The sequence below is a fragment of the Tachyglossus aculeatus genome, chromosome 1 (genome assembly GCF_015852505.1).
Source record: "Tachyglossus aculeatus isolate mTacAcu1 chromosome 1, mTacAcu1.pri, whole genome shotgun sequence".
NCBI classification, from domain to species: Eukaryota; Metazoa; Chordata; class Mammalia; order Monotremata; family Tachyglossidae; genus Tachyglossus; species Tachyglossus aculeatus.
The window spans coordinates 104239973-104266185 of NC_052066.1; the positions used below are offsets into that span (position 1 = coordinate 104239973).

The 26213-nt window shown below is 46.2% G+C and overlaps 2 protein-coding genes and 1 non-coding gene across 3 annotated transcripts in view; 1 reads left to right on the forward strand and 2 right to left on the reverse strand.

Moving 5' to 3' along the window:
- Positions 1–3570, reverse strand: part of NPHP1 (nephrocystin 1) — a 69837-nt gene extending 66267 nt beyond the window's left edge. The window contains exon 1 of the mRNA XM_038751410.1: positions 3505–3570. Coding sequence (XP_038607338.1) covers positions 3505–3570 — 66 coding nt within the window. The remainder of the gene's footprint in view (positions 1–3504) is intronic.
- A 6284-nt stretch (positions 3571–9854) lies between these two features.
- Positions 9855–22690, reverse strand: MTLN (mitoregulin). The gene is made up of 2 exons (XM_038747289.1): positions 20764–22690; positions 9855–9945 (listed from the first exon to the last, which is right to left on the reverse strand). The coding sequence occupies exon 1, from the start codon at positions 22662–22664 to the stop codon at positions 22494–22496; it is 171 nt and encodes a 56-aa protein (XP_038603217.1). The 5' UTR covers positions 22665–22690; the 3' UTR covers positions 9855–9945; positions 20764–22493.
- LOC119933483 lies at positions 17152–17257 on the forward strand. Its single transcript, XR_005452551.1, has one exon. It is a non-coding gene; the product is annotated as a U6 spliceosomal RNA (small nuclear RNA).
- Positions 22691–26213: the final 3523 nt, after the last annotated feature.

Here is a 26213-nt window from a genome sequence, read left to right on the forward strand (position 1 = left end):
CGTCCGCTATTCCTCGTCAATCAATCAATCAATCATATTTATTGAGCGCTTACTGTGTGCAGAGCACTGTACTAAGCGCTTGGGAAGTACAAGTCGGCAACACATAGAGACAGTCCCTACCCAACAGAGGGCTCACGTTATCCCAACGCCTGGAAGGCGGTGGGAAGGGCAGGGAAACTCCTCAAAATTCCAGTCACAATTCCCTTTCTAATTTCTTCCAAACTGATGGAAGGAGAACGGTACACAAGGATTTTCCGGCAATTTTTATATCTTCCCCCTTGGACTGTAAACTCCAAGTGGGCAGAAAACGTCTTCAATTTGGTAATTTCCCCAAGAGCTCAGTACAACGCCATGCACAAAGTAGAGGCTCGGGCAGCGTGGCTCAGTGGGAAGAGCCCGGGATTTGGAGTCAGAGGTCATGAGTTCAAATCCCGACTCTGCCAATCGTCAGCTGTGTGATTTTGGACAAGTCACTTCACTTCTCTGGGTCTCAGTTCCCTCATCTATAAAATGGGGATTAAGGCTGTGAGCCCCCCATGGGACAACCTGATCACCTTGTAACCTCCCCAGCGCTTAGAACAGTGTTCTGCACATAGTAAGCACTTAATAAGTGCCATTATTAATATTACAATATGCATACAATTATATAATATATATTATTATTACATATACAATTATATATATAGTAATTATATATACAATTATATAATACATTATTATTACAATAACAACAATAATAATAATTAATAATAATTATTATTATTAAGGTCCTATGGATGTGAAGAGGGAGGGAGTCCCAGACAATTAGAATATAAGCGATTTGTGGGCAGGGAGGATAGGGTGTCATTCCCATAGACTGGGAGCCCGCTGTTGGGTAGGGACCGTCTCTATATGTTGCCAACTTGTACTTCCCAAGCGCTTAGTACAGTGCTCTGCACACAGTAAGTGCTCAATAAATACGATTGACTGAATGAATATTTGTAGAACAGGACTCAGTGAGAAGACAACCTCTCATAAAGGGAAGAAAGGGGATGGGAAAATGTTAAAATGAGCTATTTGGGCTGCATTCTTGCATCTCCTTCTGCCACCAGGACATCTCCAACATCATCATCATCCCCCTTATCATCATCATCATCATCAATCGTATTTATTGAGCGCTTACTATGTACAGAGCACTGTACTAAGCGCTTGGGAAGTACAAATTGGCAACATATAGAGACAGTCCCTACCCAACAGTGGGCTCACAGTCTAGAAGGGGGAGACAGAGAACAGAACCAAACATACTAACAAAATAAAATAAATAGAATAGATATGTACAAGTAAAATAGAGTAATAAATATGTACAAACATATATACATATATACAGGTATATATCTTATACATCTTACCTCCTTCCCTTCCCCACAGCACCTGTATATATGTATATATGTTTGTACAGATTTATTACTCTATTTATTTTACTTGTACATATCTATTCTATTTATTTTATTTTGTTAGTACGTTTGGTTTTGTTCTCTGTCTCCCCCTTTTAGACTGTGAGCCCACTGTTGGGTAGGGACTGCCTCTCTATGTTGCCAAGTTGTACTTCCCAAATGCTTAGTACAGTGCTCTGCACACAGTAAGCACTCAATAAATACGATTGATTGATCATCAATGCCATTATCAATGATATTTATTGAGTGCTCATGGTGTTCACAGCACCATACTAAGTGTTTGGGAGAGCACAATACTAGAGTTGGCAGACACGTTCCCTGTCCACAACAAGCTTACAGCCTACGGGGATTCATTCATGCATTCAATCGTTTTTCTTAAATGCTTACTCATCAATTGTCATCAATCGTATTTATTGAGTGCTTACTATGTGCAGAGCACTGTACTAAGCGCTTCAGAAAGCACAATACAACAGGAAACGGTGACATTCCCTGCCCACAACGAGCTCGCAGTCTAGGGTGGCGAGGCAGGTGTCAATTTGTTAATATGTTTTGTTTTGTTGTCTGTCTCCCCCTTCTAGACTGTGAGCCCGCTGTTGGGTAGGGACCGTCTCTAGATGTTGCCAATTTATACTTCCCAAGCGCTTAGTACAGTGCTCTGCACACAGTAAGCGCTCAATAAATATGATTGACTGATAATATGTTTTGTTTTGTTCTCTGTCTCCCCCTTTCAGACTGTGAGCCCGCTGTTGGGTAGGGACCGTCTCTAGATGTTGCCAACTTGGACTTCCCAAGCGCTTAGTACAGTGCTCTGCACACAGTAAGCGCTCAATACAACTGAATGAATGAATGAATATAAATAAATAAAATGACAGATATATACATAAGTGAGGAGTAGTGTGGCTCAGTGGAAAGAGCCCGGGCTTTGGAGTCAGAGGTCATGGGTTCAAATCCCGGCTCCACCAACTGTCAGCTGTGTGACTTTGGGCAAGCCGTTTCACTTCTCCGGGCCTCAGTTAACTCATCTGTAAAATGGGGATTAAGATTGTGGGCCTCACGTGGGACAACGTGATCACCTTATCCTCCCCCGTGCTTAGAACAGTGCTTGGCACATAGTAGGCGCTTAACAAATACCCAAACTATTGTTATTATTACTTCACTTCTCTGGGCCTCAGTTCCCTCCTCTGTAAAATGGGGATGAAGACTGTGAGCGCCCCCACACCATGGGACAACCTGCTCACCTTGTAACCTCCCCAGCGCTTAGAACAGTGCTTGGCACATAGTAGGCGCTTAACAAATACCAAAACTATTAGAGAACTATTAGAGAAGCAGCGTGGCTCAGTGGAAAGAGCCCGGGCTTTGGAGTCAGAGGTCAGGGGTTCGAATCCCAGCTCCGCCACAAGTCTGCTGTGTGACCTTGGGCAAGTCACTTAACTTCTCTGAGCCTCAGTTCCCTCATCTGTAAAAATGGGGATTAAGACTGTGAGCCCCACGTGGGACAACTTGATCACACTGTATCCCCCCACAGCGCTTAGAACAGTGCTTTGCACATAGTAAGCGCTTAACAAATGCCATCATCATCATTATTATTATTCTCTGTGCCTCAGTTCCCTCATCTGGAAAATGGGGATTAAGACTGTGAGCCCCAGGTGGGACAACCTGATCACCTTGTAACCTCCCCAGCGCTTAGAACAGTGCTTGGCACATAGTAAGCGCTTAACAAATGCCATTATTATTATTATTACTTCACTTCTCTGTGCCTCAGTTCCCTCATCTGGAAAATGGGGATTAAGACTGTGAGCCCCAGGTGGGACAACCTGATCACCTTGTAACCTCCCCAGCGCTTAGAACAGTGCTTGGCACATAGTAAGCGCTTAACAAATGCCATTATTATTATTATTACTTCACTTCTCTGTGCCTCAGTTCCCTCATCTGGAAAATGGGGATTAAGACTGTGAGCCTCAGGTGGGACAACCTGATCACCTTGTAACCTCCCCAGCGCTTAGAACAGTGCTTGGCACATAGTAAGCGCTTAACAAACACCATCATTATTATTAATTATTATTATCATTACCTGCAGCTGCAGGTGGAGGGCGCTGCGCTGCGCGGCCTGCAGCGGGCCCCGGGCCCGCGCCGTCATCATCAGCCGTTGCCAAGGAAACCGGCGCGCCCGGCCGGAGCGCGCATGCGCGCGGCGGTGACGTCACCTGCATGTGCCGGCGACCTCCATGGCAACCGCTGCGGGTGACGTCACCACCCTCATCGCTACGCATGCGCGCTCCGACCTCGGCTCCTTGGCAGGCGGGGCCGGCGCCCCCTAGCGGTTCGGCTTGGAGCCGCCCCACGGGGCCTGTTGCTGAATTCTACTTTCCCATTCACTCATTCATCCAATTGTATTTATTGAGCGCTCACTGTGTGCAGAGCACTGTACTAAGCGCTTGGGAAGTCCAAGTCGGCAACGTATAGAGACGGTCCCTACCCAACAACGGGCTCACAGTCTAGAAGCGGGCTCACATCATCATCATAATAATAATGATGGTATATGTTAAACGCTTACTATGTGCCAAGCACTGTTCTAAGCACTGGATAATCAGGTTGTCCCCCTTGGGGCTCACAGTCTTCATCTCCCTTTTACAGATGAGGTCACTGAGGCCCAGAGAAGTGAAGTGACTTGCCCAAGGTCACACAGCAGACAATAACAATGATGATGATGATGGCACTTGTTAAGCGCTTACTATGTGCCAAGCACTGTTCAAAGTGCTGGATAATCAGGTTTTCCAACGTGGGGTTTACTGTCCTAATCCCCCTTTTACAGATGAGGTCACTGAGGCCCAGAGAAGTGAGGTGGCTTGCCCAAGGCCACACAGCAGACAATAATAATAATAATAATAATAATAATGGCACTTGTTAAGCACTTACTATGTGCCAAGCACTGTTCTAAGTGCTGGAATACATGCAAGGTGATCATGTTGTCCCACCTGGGGCTCACAGTCCTAATCCCCATTTTACAGATGAGGGAACTGAGGCCCAGAGAAGTGAAGTGACTTGCCCAAGGTCACACAGCAGACAATAATAATAATAATGATGATGGCACTTGTTAAGCACTTACTATGTGCCAAGCACTGTTCCAAGTGCTGGGATAGATACAAGGTGATCAGGTTGTCCCATGGGGGGGCTCACAGTCCTACTCCCCATTTTACAGATGAGGGAACTGAGGCCCAGAGAAGTGAAGTGACTTGCCCAAGGTCACACAGCAGACAAGAATAATAATAAGAAGAAGAATGATGGCACTTGTTAAGCACTTATAATGTGCCAAGCACTGTTCTAAGCACTGGGATAGATACAAGGTGATCAGGTTTTCCCATGTGGGGCTCACAGTCCTAATCCCCATTTTACAGATGAGGGAACTGAAGCCCAGAGAAGTGAAGTGACTTGCCCAAGGTCACACAGCAGACAATAATAATAATAATGATGATGATGGCACTTGTTAAGCACTTACTATGTGCCAAGCACTGTTCTAAGCGCTGGATAATCAGGTTGTCCCCCGTGGGGCTCACAGTCTTCATCTCCCTTTTACAGATGAGGCCACTGAGGCCCAGAAAAGTGAAGTGACTTGCCCAAGGTCACACAGCAGACAATAACAATAATGATGATGATGGCACTTGTTAAGCGCTTACTATGTGCCAAGCACTGTTCAAAGTGCTGGATAATCAGGTTGTCCCACGTGGGGTTTACTGTCCTAATCCCCCTTTTACAGATGAGGTCACTGAGGACCAGAGAAGTGAAGTGGCTTGCCCAAGGCCACACAGCAGACAATAATAATAATAATAATGATGGCACTTGTTAAGCACTTACTACGTGCCAAGCACTGTTCTAAGTGCTGGAATAGATGCAAGGTGATCATGCTGTCCCACCTGGGGCTCACAGTCCTAATCCCCATTTTACAGATGAGGGAACTGAAGCACAGAGAAGTTAAGTGACTTGCCCAAGGTCACACAGCTGACAGTTGGTAGAGCTGGGATTCGAACCCATGACCTCTGACTCCCTAGCCCGGGCTCTTTCCACTGAGCCACGAGTGGGGAGCATTTATCTTTCTGATATGAGGAGGGAGGGCATTCCAGGTCTGTCGGTGAGAGGTTGGCGGCAAGACAGACACGATCAAGGTGCAGTGAGAAAGTTAATATTAGAGGAACAAAGTGTGCGGGCTGGTGAAGCGACAGGCCTTGAACCAGGAATCGCTGTGCAGGAAAACCTGGCAGAATTTAAAAACGGATTTAATATGAGAGGAAAGAAGATTCAAAAGATGAGCCCGGGTTCAGGAAGAGACATTTCCCTAAAAAAGAACTGTAGGTTCATATTTATTAGAGGAACGAAGTGTGCGGGCTGGTGAAGCGACAGGCCTTGAACCAGGTATCGCTGTGGAGGAAAACCTGGCAGAATTTAAAAACGGATTTAATATGAAAACAGAGAAGAGTCAAAAGATGAGCCCGGGTTCAGGAAGAGACATTTCCCTAAAAAAGAACTGTAGGTTAATATTTATTAGAGGAATGAAGTGTGCGGGCTGGTGAAGCAAAAGGACTTGAACCAGGAATCGCTGTGGAGGAAAAGCTGGCAGAATTTAAAAACGGATTTAATATAATAATAATAATAATGGTATTTATTAAGCGCTTACTATGTGCAAAGCACTGTTCTAAGCGCTGGGGAGGTTACAAGGTGATCAGGTTGTCCCACGCGGGGCTCACAGTCTTAATCCCCATTTTACAGATGAGGTAACTGAGGCCCAGAGAAGTGAAGTGACTTGCCCAAAGTCACACAGCTGACAATTGGCGGAGCCGGGATTTGAACCCATGACCTCTGACTCCAAAGCCCGGGCTCTTTTCCACTGAGCCACGCTGCTTCTTGAGAGGAAAGAAGAGTCAAAAGATGAGCCCAGGTTCAGGAAGAAACATTTCCCTAAAAAAGAGCTGTAGGCAGTTGAAAGACACACTGCTGTGTGCTTGTATATTCGTTCCTTCTATCGTATTTATTGAGCGCTTACTGTGTGCAGAGCACTGTACTAAGCGCTTGGGAAGTACAAGTTGGCAACATAAAGAGACGGTTGAGGAAGAAGCGTGGCTCAGTGGAAAGAGCCCGGGCTTTGGAGTGAGAGGTCATGGGTTCAAATCCCAGCTCCACCACTGGTCAGCTGTGTGACTTTGGGGAAGTCATTTCACTTCTCTGGGCCTCAGTGACCTCATCTGCAAAATGGGGATGAAGACTGTGAGCCCCTTGTGACCTCCCCAGTGCTTTGTACATCGTAAGCACTTTATATTATTATGGAGGCCTTCCCAGACTGAGCCCCTTCCTTCCTCTCCCCCTCGTCCCCCTCTCCATCCCCCCCATCTTACCTCCTTCCCTTCCCCACAGCACCTGTATATATGTATATATGTTTGTACGTATTTATTACTCTATTTATTTCACTTGTACATATCTATTCTATTTATTTTATTTTGTTAGTATGTTTGGTTTTGTTCTCTGTCTCCCCCTTTTAGACTGTGAGCCCACTGTTGGGTAGGGACTGTCTCTATATGTTGCCAACTTGTACTTCCCAAGCGCTTAGTGCAGTGCTCTGCACACAGTAAGCACTCAATAAATACGATTGATTGATTGATTGATTGACAGTTCCTACCCAACAACAGGCTCACAGTCTAGAGGGGGGAGACAAGACAACAAAACAAAACATGTGGACAGGCGTCAAGTCATCAGAATAAAGAGAAGTAAAGCTAGATGCACATCATTAACAAAATAAATAGAACGGTAAATACATACAAGTAAAATACATAGAGTAATAAATCTGGACAAACATATAATACAGGTGCTGTGGGGATGGGAAGGAGGTAGGTACATCAGATGCACGTCATTAACAAAATAAATAGAACGGTAAATATGCTCAAGTAAAATAGAGTAATGAATCTGTACAAACATATATACAGGTGCTGTGGGGAGGGGAAGGAGGTAGGTACATCAGATGCACATCATTAACAAAATAAATAGAACAGTAAATATGTGCAAGTAAAATAAATAGAGTAATAAATCTGTACAAACATATATACAGGTGCTGTGGGGAGGTGAAGAAGGTAGGTAAATCAGATGCACATCATTAACAATATAAATAGAACAGTAAATATGTACAAGTAAAATAGAGTAATAAATCTGCACAAACATATACACAGGTGCTGTGGGGAGGGGAAGGAGGTAGGTACATCAGATGCACATCATTAACAAAATAAATAGAACAGTAAATACGTACAAGTAAAATAAATAGAGTAATGAATCTGTACAAACATAGATACAGGTGCTGTGGGGAGGGGAAGGAGGTAGGTACAACTAGCTCTCTTCCTCCCTTCAAGGCCCTGATGAGACCTCACCTCCTCCAGGAGGCCTTCCCAGACTGAGCCCCTTCCTTCCTCTCCCCCTCGTCCCCCTCTCCATCCCCCATCTTACCTCCTTCCCTTCCCCACAGCACCTGTATATATGTTTGTACATATTTATTACTCTATTTATTTAACTTGTACATATCTATTCTATTTATTTTATTTTGTTAGTATGTTTGGTTTTGTTCTCTGTCTCCCCCTTTTAGACTGTGAGCCCACTGTTGGGTAGGGACTGTCTCTATATGTTGCCAATTTGTACTTCCCAAGCGCTTAGTACAGTGTTCTGCACATAGTAAGCGCTCAATAAATACAATTGATGATGATTGATGATGATCAGATTCCTTTCCCTACTTATGTCATTTATATAGATGGATTACTTTTAAATGCAAACATTTTGTCGTTAATGATCATGGCTCTCCCTGAACTTAGAGCAGTGTGGCTCAGTGGAAAGAACGTGGGCTTGTGTGTCAAAGGTCATGGGTTCTAATCCCGACTCCGCCGCTTGTCAGCTGTGTGACTTCGGGCAAGTCACTTAACTTCTCTGGGCCTCAGTTACCTCATCTGGAAAATGGGGATGGAGACTGTGAGCCCCACGTGAGCCCCAATCTGATCACCTTGTAACCCCATAGTGTTTAGAACAGTGCTTGGCACATAGTAAGCACTTAAATACCCTCATCATCACTTAACATATGCCACTATCTTTTTTTTCTTACAGTACTTCATTCATTCAATCATATTTATTGACCACTTACTGTGTGCAGAGCACTGGACTAAGCGCTTGGGAAGTCCAAGTTGGCAACATATAGAGACGGTCATTCATTCATTCATTCAATCGCATTTATTGATCGATTACTGTGCGCAGACCACTGTACTAAGCGCTTGGGAAGTACAAGTTGGCAACATATAGAGACGGTCCCTACCCAACAGCGGGCTCACACTCTAGAAGGGGGAGACAGACAACAAAACAAAACATATTAACAAAATAAAATAAATAAAATAAATATGAACAAGTGAAATAAATAGAGTAATAAATATGTACAAACATATATACATTTATACAGGTGCTGTGGGGAGGGGAAGGAGGTAAGGTAGGGGGGATGGGGAGGGGGAGAGGAAAAAGGGGGCTCAGTCTATTATAGTAGTCAATGTGACCTCTGCCATCATACAGAGAAGCAGCGTGGCTCAGTGGAAAGAGCCTGGGCTTGGGAGTCAGAGGTCATGGGTTCTAATTCCGCCTCCGCCAGTTATCAGCTGGGTGACTCTGGACAAGTCACTTCACTGTGCCTCAGTTACCCCATCTGTAAAATGGGGATTAAGACTGTGAGCCTCACGTGGGACAACCTGATGACCTTGTATCTACCCCAGTGCTTAGAACAGTGCCTGGCACGTATTAAGTGCTTAACAAATACCATCATCATCATCATCATATGGTGGCCATTTGGATGGAGAGGATGGGGCTCGCCTTGGAAAAGTTTGGGTGAAAAACCACGAGGATTTTTTGAATGGTATGTGTTGGGCGCTTACTACGTGCCAGGCGCTGTACTAAGCACTTGGGTAGATCAATCAATCAATCGTATTTATTGAGCGCTTACTGTGTGCAGAGCACTGTACTAAGCGCTTGGGAAGTACAAGTTGGCAACATAAAGATACAAGCTAATCAGGTTCAGCGGAGTCTGTGTCCCACCTGGGGCTCACAGTCTCAATGCCCGTTCTACAGACGAGGTAACTGAGGCACAGAGAAGCTCAACGACTTGCCCAAGGTCACACAGCAGACAAGCGGCGGAGCTGGGATTAGAACTCAGATCCTCTTGATTTCCAGGTCTGTGCTCTTTCCCCTGGGATAGACTGAATAAGGGGAATGAAAGAGAGAGAGAGAGCTGGGGAATTAAAGGGGGCAGAATGGGAATTAAAGGAGGCACAATCTACCCGATGACATTAACCCTAGAAGGGCAACAGTAAATGGGGAAATGGACGAGCAATCTAGAAAACATCTCCTTTCAAAAGTAAGGTTCGATTGTTCAAAAAATATTTATTTTTTTTTAATAATTCACAAAGCATCAGGAGATCATGCTGTTCTGTTTTCGGCATCCTTCTTCAACAAGCTGTTAAAATAAAATAAAAGTTAATCGAGTTATTAACTTCAAATGTCATAGCTTAAATTGACAACATAAATACCACGCAGTTAACAATAATAGTTAATTAATTCATTCGTTCAATCATATTTATTGAGCGCTTACTGTGTGCAGAGCACTGTACTAAGCCCTTGGGAAGTCCAAGTTGGCAACATCTAGAGACGGTCCCTAACCAACAGCGGGCTCACAGTCTAGAAGGGGGAGACAGACAACAAAACAAAACATATAAACCAAGTTAAATAAATAGAATAAATATGTACAAATAAAATAGAGTCATATCGTGACAACATATATAGCATGCAATAGCAAGACAAATATTGTTCATTCACTCATTCACTCAATCATATTTATTGAGCGCTTACTGTGTGCGGAGCACTGTACTAAGCGCTTGGGAAGTCCAAGTTGGCAACGTATAGAGACGGTCCCTACCCAACAGTGGGCTCACAGTCTAGAAGGTGGAGACGGCAACAAAACAAAACATATTAACAAGATAAAATAAATAGAATAACTATGTACAAATAAAATAGAGTCATACCTTGGCAACACAAATACCATGCAAGAGCAAGACAAATATTGTTCATTCATTCATTCATTCAATCATATTTATTGAGCGCTTACTGTGTGCAGAGCACTGTACTAAGTGCTTGGGAAGTCCAAGTTGGCAACATATAGAGACGGTCCCTACCCAACAGCGGGCTCACAGTCTAGAAGGGGGAGACAGAGAACAAAACAAAACATATTAACAAAATGAAATAAATAGAATAAATATGCATAAATAAATAAATAAATAAATAGAGTAATAAATTCGTACAAACACATACAGGTGCTGTGGGGAGGGGAGGGAGGTAAGGCGGGAGGAGGAGCTAAGGCCCCTCGTGACTGTAAACTTCATAATGGCAAGGACTGTGTTTTGGGAAAATGTCACACCTTAAATTGACAACATAAATACCAAGTAATAGCAAGACAAAAATTGTTGTCAATATTGTTGTCTATATGTTCATTCATTCATTCGATCATCTAGAAGCGGGAGACAGACAACAAAACATATTAACAAAATAAAATAAATAGAATAAATATGTATAAATAAAATAAATAAATAAATAGAGTAATAATCAATCAATCAATCGTATTTATTGAGCGCTTACTGTGTGCAGAGCACTATACTAAGCACTTGGGGAGTACAAGTTGGCAACATATAGAGACAGTCCCTACCCAACAGTGGGCTCACAGTCTAAAAGGGGGAGACAGAGAAAAAAACCAAACATACTAACAAAATAAAATAAATAGAATAGATATGTACAAGTAAAATAAATAAATAAAGTAATAAATCCGTACAAACATATATACAAATATACAGGTGCTGTGGGGAGGGGAAGGAGGTAAGGTGGGGGAGGAGGTAAGGCCCCTCGTGATTGTAAACTTCAGAATGGCAAAGATTGTGTTTTGGGAAAATGTCTTACCTTAAATTGACAACATAAATACCATGCAATAGCAAGACAAATATTGTTGTCAATCCCTCATGATTGTAAACTTCATAAGGGCAAGGATTGTGTTTTGGGACTCTATTCGCGTTTTCCCAAGTGCCTAGTACAGTGTTTTACCCAGAGTAGGCATTCGGGAAATACTATCGATTGTAAAAATGTAAGGGACGATTAACCAAATTCAGAAATAAAGGAAACTATCAAACTGGAATAAATTTCTGGAAGAGGACAAGGGAGTGAACTGCCAAAGAGCCGTGGGAAGACAAGATTTTGACTTTTTTGGTAATCCTGTATCAAAGTAGAGTATGGGTAGGGACCGTCTCTATATGCTGCCAACTTGGACGTCCCAAGCGCTTAGTACAGTGCTCTGCACACAGGAAGCGCTCAATAAATACGATTGAATGGAAGTAGAATAATTCCAGAACCACAAACACACTTTTTCACTTCTTATTTTTATGCCCAACTCTCACTTTTGAACATTGCCTACACCCGCTACTTTCCTCATTCTGCAGTCTTGCATCGTTAAAAATCCACTCTTTATTTCAAAGGGCTGCATGTTGCCAGGTTTCTAAATTCAATCTTATTTATTGAGCGCTTACTGTGTGCAGAGCACTGTACTGAGCGCTTGGGAAGGACAAGTTGGCAACATATAGAGACGGTCCCTCCCCAACAATGGGCTCACAGTCTAGAAGACTAACTCTGGCACCATTAAGCCCGGATCGCATCCCTTTGTTGGAAATTTGTTTTGCTCACTTTCCGAAGGTGAATTAACTCCGGGGAATATGTCTAGCAACTCTGTACTTTCCCAAGCGCTTAGTATGCGTTCAATAAATACGATTCGGGTCATTTAGGCTCCTTTAGTACACGTGGGTCCTTCATCCACGACTGTAAACTTGTTGTGGGCAGGGAATGTGTCTGTTTATTGTTATACTGTAGTTTCCCAAGCACTTGGTATTCATTCATTCATTCATTCAATCGTATTTATTGAGCGCTTACTGTGTGCAGAGCGCTGTACTAAGCGCTTGGGAAGTACAAGTTGGCAACATACAGAGACGGTCCCTACCCAACAGTGGGCTCACAGTCTAGAAGAGTACTTAGTACAGTGCTCTGCACACAGTAAGCGCTCAATAAATCAGATTGAATAATACTTATTGTGGTATTAGTTAAGCGCTTACTAGGTGCAAAGCACTGTTCTAAGCACTGGGGAGGATACGGGTGATCAGGCTGTCCCATGTCTGGCTCCTCCATTTGTCTGCTGTGGGACCTTGGACAAGTCACTTCACTTCTCTGGGCCTCAGTTCCCTCATCTGTAAAATGGGGATTGAGATTGTGAGCCTAAGGGGGTCCCTAGGTTTCATTTGGATACCTCAATTCAATTCAATCGTATTTATTGAGTGCTTACTGTGTGCAGAGCACTGTACTAAGCGCTTGGGAAGTCCAAGTTGGCAACATATAGAGACGGTCCCTACCCAACAGCGGGCTCACAGTCTAGAAGAGTACTTAGTACAGTGCTCTGCACACAGTAAGCGCTCAATAAGATTGAATAATAATTATTATTATTGTGGTATTCGTTAAGCGCTTACTAGGTGCAAAGTACTGTTCTAAGCGCTGGGGAGGATACAGGTGATCAGGTTGTCCCATGTCTGGCTCCTCCATCTGTCTGCTGTGGGACCTGGGGCAAGTAACTTCACTTCTCTGTGCCTCAGTTCCCTCATCTGGAAAATGGGGATTAAGATTGTGAGCCTGAGGGGGTCCCTAGGTTTCATTTGGATACCCCAATTCAATTCAGTTCACTCGTATTTATTGAGCGCTTCCTGTGTGCAGAGCACTGTACTAAGCGCTTGGGAAGTCCAAGTTGGCAACATATAGAGACGGTCCCTACCCAACCGTGGGCTCACAGTCTAGAAGGGGGAGACAGACAACAAAACATATTTATTGAGCGCTTACTGCGTGCAGAGCACTGTACTAAGCGCTTGGGAAGTCCAAGTTGGCAACATATAGAGACGGTCCCTACCCAACCGTGGGCTCACAGTCTAGAAGGGGGAGACAGACAACAAAACATATTTATTGAGCGCTTACTGTGTGCAGAGCACTGTACTAAGCGCTTGGGAACTCCAAGTTGGCAACATATAGAGACAGTCCCTACCCAACAGCGGGCTCAGACGAGGCCCGAGGCCGGGCCTTTTCCCATCACCATGGAAACCAGCAGACCCCCCCCTCATTCATTCATTCATTCAATCGTATTTATTGAGCGCTTACTGTGTGCAGAGCACTGTACTAAGCGCTTGGGAACTCCAAGTTGGCAACATATAGAGACAGTCCCTACCCAACAGCGGGCTCAGACGAGGCCCGAGGCCGGGCCTTTTCCCGTCACCATGGAAACCAGCAGCCCCCCCCTCATTCATTCATTCAATCGTATTTATTGAGCGCTTACTGTGTGCAGAGCACTGTACTAAGCGCTTGGGAAGTACAAGTTGGCAACATATAGAGACGGTCCCTACCCAACAGTGGGCTCACAGTCTAGTCCAGCTCCAGAAAAAAAGGGAGGGGAAGTGAACCGCCGTTAGGTCCCCTAATGAAAATTATTCACCCACAGCCCTCTCAGACCCCCGAGAAGCAGCGTGGCTCAGTGGAAAGTTGGGTAGCGACCGTCTCTATATGTTGCCAACTTGTACTTCCCAAGCGCTTAGTACAGTGCTCTGCACACAGTAAGCGCTCAATAAATAAGATTGAATAATAATAATTATTATTGTGGTATTCGTTAAACGCTTACTAGGTGCAAAGCACTGTTCTAAGCGCTGGGGAGGATACAGGTGATCAGGTTGTCCCACGTCTGGCTCCTCCAGTTGTCTGCTGTGGGACCTTGGGCAAGTCACTTCACTTCTCTGTGCCTCAGTTCCCTCATCTGGAAAATGGGGATTAAGATTGTGAGCCTGAGGGATCCCTAGGTGTCATTTAGAGAAGCAGCGTGGCTCAGTGGAAAGAGCCCGGGCTTTGGGGTCAGAGGTCATGGGTTCGAATCCCACCCCCACCACGTCTGCTGTGTGATCTTGGGCAAGTCACTTTACTTTTCTGAGCTTCAGTTACCTCATCTGTAAAATGGGGATTAAGACTGTGAGCCCCATGTGGGACAACTTGATCACCTTGTATTCTCCCCCCCCACCAGCGCTTAGAACAGTGCTCTGCACATAGTAAGCGCTTAACAAATGCCATCATTATTATTATTTAGATACCCCAGCTCCAGAAAAATAGGGAAGGGAAGTGAACCGCCGTTAGGTCCCCTAATGAAAATTATTCGCCCACAGCCCTCTCAGACCCCAGAGAAGCAGCGTGGCTCAGTGGAAAGTTGGGTAGGGACCGTCTCTATATGCTATAATAATAACAATAATGATGGTATTTATTAAGCGCTTACTATGTGCAAAGCACTGTTCTAAGTGCTGGGGGGGATACAAGATGATCAAGCTGCCCCACATGGGGCTCACAGTCTTCATCCCCATTTTACAGATGAGGGAACTGAGGCTCTGAGAAGTTAAGTGACTTGCCCAAGGTCACACAGCAGACATGTGGCAGAGCCAGGATTCGAACCCATGACCTCTGACTCCCAAGCCCGTGCTCTTTCCACTGAGCCACACTGCTTCTCAACTTGTTGCCAACTTGTACTTCCCAAGAGCTTAGTACAGTGCTCTGCACACAGTGAGCACTCAATAAATACGATTGAATGAAATGAATGAATGAAAAAGCCAGGGCTTGGGAGGCAGAGGTCGTGGGTTCAAATCCCAGCTCCACCACTTGTCAGCTGGGTGACTTTGGGCAAGTCACTTCTCTGTCCCTCATCTGTAAAATGGGGATGAAGACTTTGAGCCCCTCTGTGGGACAACCTGATCACCCTGTAACCTCCCCAGTGCTTAGAACAGTGCTTGGCACATAGTAAGTGCTTAATAAATGCCATTATTCTTCTTATTATTATTTGATTTTGGAAGAATAACAATAATATTAACTGTAGTATTTGTTAAGCGTTTACTCTGTGTCAACCACGGTTCCAAGCGCTGGAGTAGATACAACATAATCAGACCTGATTCCTAACCCACATGGGGCTGCCGAGGGAGGGAGAACTGGTATTATCATCATCATCATCAATCGCATTTATTGAGCGCTTACTGTGTGCAGAGCACTGTACTAAGCGCTTGGGAAGTACAAGTTGGCAACATATAGAGACAGTCCCTACCCAACAGTGGGCTCACAGTCCAAAAGGGGGAGACAGAGAACAAAACCAAACATACTAACAAAATAAAATAAATAGAATAGATATGTACAAGTAAAATAAATAAGTAAATAGAGTAACAAATATGTACAAACATATATACATATATACAGGTGCTGTGGGGAAGGGAAGGAGGTAAGGCGGTGGGTGGAGAGGGGGACGAGGGGGAGAGCACCGAGACACAGAGAATACTACTAATAATGATGGCATTTGTTAAGCGCTTACTACGTGCGAAGCACTGTTCTGAGCGCCATATCTATTCTATTTTATTTTGTTAATATGTTTTGTTTTGTTGTCTGTCTCCCCCTTCTAGACTGTAAGCCCACTGTTGGGTAGGGACCGTCTCTATATGTTGCCAACTTGGACTTCCCAAGTGCTTAGTACAGTGCTCTGCACACAGTAAGCGCTCAATAAATACGATTGATTGAAATACAAGGTGATCGGGTTGTCCCACGTGGGGCTCACAGTCTTCACCCCATTTTACAGATGAGGGTTGTCCCCCGGTGGGCTCACAGTCTTCATCCCCATTTTACAGATGAGGGAACTGAGGCACAGAGAAGTGAAGTGACTTACCCAAGGTCACACAGCGGTCAAGTGGCCGAGGCGGGATTAGAATCCAGGTCCTCGGCCTCCAGGGCCATCTCCTAGGCGCCTTCACCGGAGCATTCAGGGCCATGAATTTTCATTTAGTGATCTTTTTGCACATTCCATCATTTGTTCAGCTGTTTGGCCCTAATGTATTTATACTGCTCCTAGCATACTAATACTAATAATACTAATACTAATGACGGCATTTATTAAGCGCTTACTATGTGCAAAGCACTGTTCTAAGCACTGGGGAGGTTACAAGGTGATCAGGCTGTCCCACGGGGGGCTCACACAATTTTAATCCCCATTTTCCAGATGAAGGAACTGAGGCCCGGAGAAGTGAAGTGACTTGCCCAAAGTCACACAGCTGACAAGTGGAGGAGCCAGGATTTGAACCCATGACCTCTGACTCCAAAGCCCGGGCTCTTTCCACTGAGCCACGCTGCTTCTAATAATACTACAATAATTAATCATTATGGTCCTTAAGTAGATATTGAGCAGCAGCATGGTCTAGTGGATAGAGCAGGGTCTTGGGAATCAGAAGGACCTGGGTTCTAATCCCGGCTCCGCCGCTTGCCTGCTGTGTGACCTTGAACAAGTCACTTCACTTCTCTGGGCCTCAGTTCCCTCATCTGGAAAACGGGGATGAAGACTGTGAGCCCCCCGTGGGACAGGGACCGTGTCCAACCCGAAGCGGCCTGGCGCGGTGGCTAGAACATAGGGCTGGGACTCAGAAGGTCATGGGTTCGAATCCCCACTCCACCACCTGTCTGCTGTGTGACCTTGGGCAAGTCGCTTCACTTCTCTGGGCCTCAGTTCCCTCATCTGGAAAATGGGGATGAAGACTTGCTTCTGCAGCACATATACTAAAATTAGAATGATGATACCGACAAGATTAGCACGGCCCCTGCGCAAGCATGACATGCAAATTTGTGAAGTGCTCCATATTTATTCTATTTATTTTATTTGGTTAATATGTTTTGTTTTGTCATCTGTCTCCCCCTTCTAGACTGTGAGCCCGCTGTTGGGTAGGGACCGTCTCTCTATGTTGCCGGCTTGCACCAAATCCTGTACATATGTTTGTACAGATTTATTACTCTATTTATTTTACTTGTACATTATTTACTATTTTATTTATTTTATTTTGTTAATATGTTTTGTTTCATTGTCTCGCTCCCCCTTCTAGACTGTGAGCCCGCTGTTGGGTAGGGACCGTCTCTCTATGTTGCCGGCTTGCACCAAATCCTGTATATATGTTTGTACAGATTTATTACTCTATGTATTTTACTTGCACATTATTTACTATCCTATTTATTTTATTTTGTTAATATGTTTTGTTTCGTTGTCTCGCTCCCCCTTCTAGACTGTGAGCCCGCTGTTGGGTAGGGACCGTCTCTACATGTTGCCGGCTTGCACCAAATCCCGTATATATGTTTGTACATATTTACTATTCTATTTCCTCAGTTCCCTCATCTGTAAAATGGGGATTAAGACTGTGAGCCCCACGTGGGACAACCTGATCATCTTGTAACCTCCCCAGCGCTTAGAACAGTGCTTTGCACATAGTAAGCGCTTAACAAATGCCATTATTACTATTATTATTTATTTTATTTTGTTAATATGTTTTGTTTTGTTGTCTGTCTCCCCCTTTTAGACTTGTAAACCCGCTGTTGGGTAGGGACCGTCTCTATATGTTGGCGGTTTGCACCAAATCCCGTATATTTGTTTGTACATATTTACTATTCTATTTTATTTTGTTAATATGTTTGGTTTTGTTGTCTGTCTCCCCCTTCTAGACTGTGAGCCCACTGCTGGGTAAGGACCGTCTCCAGATGTTGCCGGCTTGCACCAAATCCTGTATATATGTTTGTACAGATTTATTACTCTATTTTACTTGTACATATTTACTATTCTATTTATTTGGTTAATATGTTTGGTTTTGTCATCTGTCTCCCCCTTCTAGACTGTGAGCCCACTGTTGGGTAGGGACCGTCTCCAGATGTTGCCGGCTTGCACCAAATCCTGTATATATGTTTGTACAGATTTATTACCCTATTTATTTTACTTGTACATATTTACTATTCTATTTATTTTGTTAACATGTTTTGTTTTGTTGTCTGTCTCCCCCTTCTAGACCGTGAGCCCACTGTTGGGTAGGGACCGTCTCTATATGTTGCCGACTTGGACTTCCCAAGCGCTTAGTACAGTGCTCTGCACACAGTAAGCACTCAATAAACACGATTGAATGAATATGCTTTGTACATATTTATTACTCTATTTATTTTACTCGTACATATTTACTAGTCTATTTATTTTATTTTAATATGTTTTGTTTTGTTCTCTGTTTCCCCCTTCTAGACTGTGAGCCCGCTGTTGGGTAGGGACCGGCTCTCTATGTTGCCAACTTGTACTTCCCAAGCGCTTAGTACAGTGCTCTGCACACAGTAAGAGCTCAATAAATACGGTTGAATGAATGAAAAGACTGTGAGACCCATGTGGGACAGGGAATGTGTCCAGCCCAATTACCTTGTATCTACTCCAGTGCACTGTACTAAGCACCCGACACATAGTAAACGCTTAACAAATACCACAATTAACAGTGGTTAATACAGTGCCTGGCGCATAGTAAGTGCTTAACAAACACCACGATTACAAGTGTTTAGTACAGTGCTTGGCATATAATAAGTGCTTACCAAATGCCACAATTAATTAGTGCTTAGTACCGTGCCAGAAGCATAGTAAGTGCTTAATGAACACCAAAACTATTACTGCTTAGTACAGTGCTTACCAAATCAATCAAGCAATCGTATTTATTGAGCGCTTACTGTGTGCAGAGCACTGTGCTAAGCGCTTGGGAAGTCCAAGTTGGCAACATATACAGTCCCTACCCAACAGTGGGGACCAAATGCCACAATTATTATTACTCAGCTGTGTGACTTTGGGCAAGTCACTTCACTTCTCTGTGCCTCAGTTCCCTCATCTGTAAAATGGGGATGAAGACTGTGAGCCCCCCGTGGGACAACCTGATCACCTTGTTACCTCCCCAGCGCTTAGAACAGTGCTTGGCACATAGTAAGCGCTTAATAAATGCCATCATTATTATTATTATTATTATTATTCTCTGGGCCTCAGTTCCCTCATCTGTAATATGGGGATGAAGACTGACAGCCCCCCGTGGGACAACCTGATCACCTTGTAACCTCCTCAGCGCTTAGAACAGTTTTTTGCACATAGTAAGCGCTTAATAAATGCCATCATTATTATTATTACTCTCTGTGCCTCAGTTGCCTCATCTGTAAAATGGGGATTAAGACTGTGAGCTCAGTATGGGGCAGGGACTGTGTCCAACCCGATTAGCTTGTATCTACTTCACGGCTTAGTACAGTGCCTGGCACGTGGTAAGCGCTTAACATATGCCACAATTATTTAGTGATTAGTACAGTGTCTGGTGCATAGTAAGCGCTTACCAAATGCCACAGTTATTTAGTGATTAGTACAGTGTCTAGTGCATAGTAAGGGCCTAAGAAGTGCCACAATTATTTAGTGATTAGTACAGTGCATAGTAAGCACTTAACAAATGCCACAGTTATTTAGTGATTAATACAGTGTCTGGTGCGTAGTAAGCGCTTAACAAATGCCACAATTTAGTGATTAGTAATAATAATAATGATGGCATTTGTTAAGCGCTTACTACGTGCAAAGCACTGTTCTAAGCGCTGGGGGGGATACAATGTGATCAAGTTGTCCCACTTGGGGCTCACAGTCTTCATCCCCATTTTTACAAATGAGGGAACTGAGGCTCAGAGAAGTTAAGTGACTTGCCCAAGGTCACACAGCTGGTGCATAGTAAGCGCTTAACAAATGCCACAGTTATTTAGTGATTAATACAGTGTCTGGTGCATAGTAAGCGCTTACCAAGTGCCACAATTATTTAGTAATTAGTACAGTGTCTGGTGCGTAGTAAGCGCCTAACAAGTGCCACACTTATTTAGTGATTACTACAGTGTCTGGTGCATAGCAAGCGCTTAACAAATGCCACAATTATTTAGTGATGAGTACAGTGTCTGGTGCGTAGTAAGCGCTTAACAAGTGGCACAATTATTTAGTGATTAGTACAGTGTCTGGTGCATAGTAAGCGCTTAACAAATGCCACAGTTATTTAGTGATTACTACAGTGTCCGGTGCATAGTAAGCGCTTAACAAGTGCCACAGTTATTTAGTGATTAGCACAGTGTCTGGTGCATAGTAAGCGCCTAACAAGTGCCACAATTATTTAGTGATGATGAGTACAGTGTCTGGTGCGTAGTAAGCGCTTAACAAGTGCCACAATTATTTAGTGATTAACACAGTGTCTGGTGCATAGTAAGCGCTTTACAAGTGTCGCACTTACTTAGTGATTAGTACAGCGTCTGGTGCATAGTAAGCGCTTAACGAATTCCATGCCTGGGGCCCACTCACCGGGGGTTGGCCGGGCTGCAGGACTCCCAGCTGCAAGACTCCGAGGTGGCAGAGCTCCGAGCTGCAACTTTTCGAGGTTGCAGAGCTCCGAGTTGCAACTTTAAGAGGTTGCAGAGCTCCGAGATGCAACTTTTCCAGGTTGCAGAGCTCCGAGATGCAACTTTTCCAGGTTGCAGAGCTCCGAGATGCAACTTTTCCAGGTTGCAGAGTTCCGAGATGCAACTTTTCCAGGTTGCAGAGCTCCGAGCTGCAACTTTTCCAGGTTGCAGAGCTCCGAGCTGCAACTTTTCCAGGTTGCAGAGCTCCGAGTTGGAACTTTAAGAGGTTGCGGAGCTCCGAGCTGCAACTTTTCTAGGTTGCAGAGCTCCGAGCTGCAACGCTTCGAGACTGCAGAGCTCCGAGCTGCAACTTTTCCAGGTTGCCGAGCTCCGAGTTGCAACTTTAAGAGGTTGCGGAGCTCCGACTTGCAACTTTTCCAGGTTTCAGAGCTCCGAGCTGCAACGTTTCCAGGTTGCAGAGCTCCGAATTGGAACTTTAAGAGGTTGCAGAGCTCCGAGCTGCAACTTTTCCAGGTTGCAGAACTCCGAGCTGCAACGGTTCGAGACTGCAGAGTTCCGAGCTGCAACGGTTCGAGACTGCAGAGTTCCGAGCTGCAACGGTTCGAGACTACAGAGCTCCGAGCTGCAACGCTTCGAGCTTGCAGACGGCCTAGCTGCAAAGCTCCAAGCTACAGAGGTCCTAGTTGCACGGTTCCAAGCTGCAGAGGTCCTAGTTGCACGGCTCCAAGCTGCAGAGGTCCTAGTTGCAAGGCTTCGAACTTGCGGGGCTCCGAGCATGCAGACGGCCTAGCTGCAAGGCTCCAAGCTGTAGAGATCCTAGTTGCAGGCCCCGAGCTGCAGAGGTCCTAGTTGCAAGGCTTCGAGCTTGCGGGGCTCCACGCTTGCAGACGGCCTACCTACAAGGCTCCAAGCTGCAGAGGTCCTACTTGCAACGCTTCAAGCTTGCGGGGCTCCGAGCTTGCAGACGGCCTAGCTGCAAGGCTCCAAGCTGCAAAGATCCTAATTGCACGGCTCCGAGGTACAACGCTTCGAGCTTGCGGGGCTCCGAGGTTGCAGACGGCCTAGCTACAAGGCTCCAAGCTGCACAGATCCTAGTTGCACGGCTCCGAGCTGCCTAGGTCCTAGTTGCAAGGCTCGAGGCTGCTGAGGTCCTAGTTGCAAGGCTCGAAGCTGCTGAGGTCCTAGTTGCAAGGCACGGAGCTGCAGAGGTCCTACTTGCAAGGCTCGGGGCCGCAGAGGTCCTAGTTGCATGGCACGGAGCCGCAGAGGTCCTACTTGCAACGCTCGGAGCCGCAGAGGTCCTACTTGCAACGCTCGGAGCCGCAGAGGTCCTAGCTGCAAGGCTTGGAGCTGCAGAGGTCCTAGTTGCAAGGCTCGGAGCTGCTGAGGTCCTAGTTGCAAGGCTCGGAGCTGCTGAGGTCCTACTTGCAAGGCTCGGAGCTGCAGAGGTACTTAGTTGCAGGGCTCCGAACTGCCAAGGTCCTAGTTGCAAGGCTCGGAGTTTGCAGAGGTCGAAGTTTGCAGAGGTCGGTGCTTGCAGAGGTCGGAGCTTGCAGAGGTCGGAGCTGCAGAGGTCGGAGCTTGCAGAGACGTCGGAGCTTGCAGAGAGGTCGGAGCTTGCAGAGAGGTCGGAGCTTGCAGAGGTCGGAGCTTTTTGGGGCTCGGAGCCGATCAGGCCAGATCGAGCTTCTTCTGCGCGGCGTCCAGCTTGTCCTGCAGCCGGCGCTTCCTCCACTGGAGGAAGCGCCTGCGGAGTCTGTTGGCCTGCCAGCCCACCAGGACCCCCGAGGCGAACGACAGCAGCAGGGCCAGCTGCACCCTCCGCTCCGAGAGGTCGCCCATCGCTCCAAACGGGGCTCCGCTCAGTACACTGCCCCGCACGCTGGAAGCGCTCACTACATGCGACTGAATGAATGAATGAATGAATGAATGCCGAGCCCCGGCCGCCCGCCAGAGGGAGCCGGAGAGCCCGGACAGTCCCGGCTACGGTAGCCCCGCAGGGACAAAAGACGCGGCAGCGGACCGCCGGGGATGTGTGGGTGCGCATGCGCTGCGCCAGGGGCAGGGGAGAGGGAAGAGGTGGGTGCGCGCGCATGCGGCCCGCCGGAGATGTAGGTGCGCATGCGCCGCGCTGGGGTGGGTGTGGGGGGAGGTGCGCGCGCACGCGGCCCGCCGGGGATATGTGTGTGTGCGCATGCGCCGCGTCGGGGTGGGGCGGGGGTGGAGAGTGTGTGTGTGTGTGTGTGTGTGTGTGTACACGCGCGCGCATGCGGCCCTCCGGGGATGTGTGTGCGCATGCGCCGCGCCGGAGGGTGGGGGAGGGGAGAGGTAGTTCTGGGTGTGTGTGCGCGCATGCGGCCCGCTGGGGATTTGTGTGCGCATGCGCTGCGCCGGGGGCGAGAAGGGGAGGGGCTGTATGCGCGGCTTGTACGCATGCGCTGCGCTGGGGGGGGAGGTGGGGGGTGTTCGCGCATGCGGTCTGCCGGCGCTGTATATGCGCATGCGCCGCTCGGGGGGGAGGGGGAAGGGGTGGAGTGTGCGCATGCGCCGCGCCGGGGGCGGGGAGGGTTTGCGCACATGCGGCCCGCCGGGGATATTTGTGCGCATGTGCTGCGCCGGGGGGGGGGGCGGGGGGGTGTGAGGTGTAGGCGCGCGCATGCGCCCCGCCGGGATGTATGTGCGCATGCGTTTCAATTCCGACGTGGGGAGCAGTTGCGGGGTCGTATTCAGTCAAGCAATCGTACTTATTGAGCGCTTACTGTGTGCAGAGCACTGTACTAAGCGCTTGGGACGTCCAAGTTGGCAACATATAGAGACAGTCCCTACCCAACAGTGGGCTCACAGTCTAAAAGGGGGAGACAGAGAACAAAACCGAACATACTAACAAAATAAAATAAATAGAATAGATATGTTCAGGTAAAATAAATAAATAAATAAATAGAGAAATATGTACAAACATACATACATATATACAGGTGCCGTGGGGAAGGGAAGGAGGTATTCCACTCACCCACATTTATTAATAATAATAAATAATAATGGCATTTGCTAAGCGCTTATTATGTGCCAAGCACTGTTCTAAGCCCTGGGAATGATACAAGGCCATCAGGTTGTCCCACGTGCTGCTCACAGGTTTCATTCATTCATTCAACCCAACTTGTAGTTCCCAAGCGCTTAGTACACTGCTCTGCACACAGTAAGCGCTCAATAAGTACGGTTGAATGAATGATTCAATTGCGCTCAATAAATGCGGTTGAATGAATGATTCAATCGTGCTCAATAAATACGATTGAGTGAATGATTCAATCGTGCTCAATAAATACGATTGAATGAATGATTCAATCGTATTCATTCATTCAGTCATATTTATTGAGCGCTTACTGTGTGCAGAGCACTGTACTAAGCGCTTGGGAAGGACAAGTTAGCAACATATAGAGACGGTCCCTACCCGACAACGGGCTCACAGTCTAGAAGGGGGAGACAGACAACAAGACAAAACATGTGGACAGGTGTCAAAACCATCAGAATAAATAGAATTATAGCTATGTGCACATCATAAAATAAACAGAATAGTAAATACGCACAAGATATGTAATAATAATTGTTGTCCACTAGCGGACTTGACATGACTGACTCCATTTTGTGTATGCTGACAGTAACCCTCCATTTTGTGCAGGCCGTGAGAACAACTCCTTTTTTTTGTATTTAACGCAAGGCTCGGCAACAGATGTCTTCAAGGCCAGTAACACCTATCTATGCAAGGCCGTGGGGCAGATAACAACAACCTGCACAAGGCACTTCCACAGAGAATAACGAGAATTTGTAACATCCTGTTGGTCCTAATTGGATTCCTGAAATTCCCAAATGCTCCGCTCCCATGTTGCTGTAACTCAATAAAAGACACAGTGAGAATGGGATCGGGGCTGCTTGTCACTCGTACCTCTCCCGGGAGGTGAACGGGCAGGTAGCCACTTTCCTTCTTTACTGCTCTATCTGAACTCACGTCTCCGAGTCATTTTTCCTATCTGCGTCACCACCCTGGGTACAAGAACCCTGCGGCCGATTTACACCGACTAACCTATTTTGCACCCTACTTGTCGATAACAATAATGATGGCATTTGTTAAGCGCTTACTATGTGCAAAGCACTGTTCTAAGCGCTGGGGTAGATCCAAGGTAATCAGGTTGTCCCTCGTGGGGCTTACAGTCTTAATCCCCATTTTACAGATGAGGAAACTGAGGCCCAGAGAAGTGAAGTGACTCGCCCAAAGTCACACAGCTGACAGTTGGGGGAGTCGGGATTAGAACCCATGACCTCGGACTCCAAAGCCCGGGCTCTTTCCACCGAGCCACGCCCCTTCTAGACTGTGAGCCCGCTGTTGGGTAGGGACCGTCTCTATATGTGGCCAACTTGTACTTCCCAAGCGCTTAGTACAGTGCTCTGCACACAGTAAGCGCTCAATAAATACGATTGAATGAATGAATGAGGGGTGGTCTGCCACCATCTTCTCATTGGCCAAGAAGACGTCCGAAAATTTATCGGCCGGCTATGAGAATGCCCTCAAGTCGGCCGTCTCGGTGGCCCTTGGGCCATACAAGTCTGCAACGTAAAGAGCCCGGGCTTTGGAGTCTGAGGTCATGGGTGCAAGTCCCGGCTCTGCCAATTGTCAGCTGTGTGACTTTGGGCAAGTCACTTCACTTCTCTGGGCCTCAGTTACCTCATCTGTAAAATGGGGATTGACTGTGAGCCCCCAGAGAACAACCCGATCACCTTGTAACCACCTCAGCGCTTAGTACAGTGCTTTGCACATTGTAAGCGCTTAATAAATGCCATCATTATTATTATTAGTATTATTGACAGTCCTATCCAACAACGAGCTCACACCGTCACAGAACCTTCAATAATAATAATAATAATAAGATGGTATTTGTTAAACACTGTTCTAAGCGCTGTGATCAGGTTGTCCTACGGGGGGCTCACAGTCTTAATCCCCATTTTATAGAGGAGGTAACTGAGGCCCAGAGAAGCAAAGCACCTTGCCCAAAGTCACACAGCTGATAATTGTGGAAAGAGCTCGGGGCTTTGGGGTCAGAGGTCATGGATTCAAATCCCGGCTCCGCCAATTGTCAGCTCGGTAACTTTGGGCAAGTCGCTTCGCTTCTCCGGGCCTCAGTTACCCATCTGTAAAATGGGGATTAAGACTGTGATCCCCCCGTGGGACAACCTGATCACCTTGTAATCGCCCCAGCGCTTAGAACAGTGCTTTGCACATAGTAAGTGGTTAATAAATGCCATCATTATTATTATTATTATTAGAGACGGTCCTATCCAACAACGGGCTCACACATCATCATCATCATCAATCGTATTTATTGAGCGCTTACTGTGTGC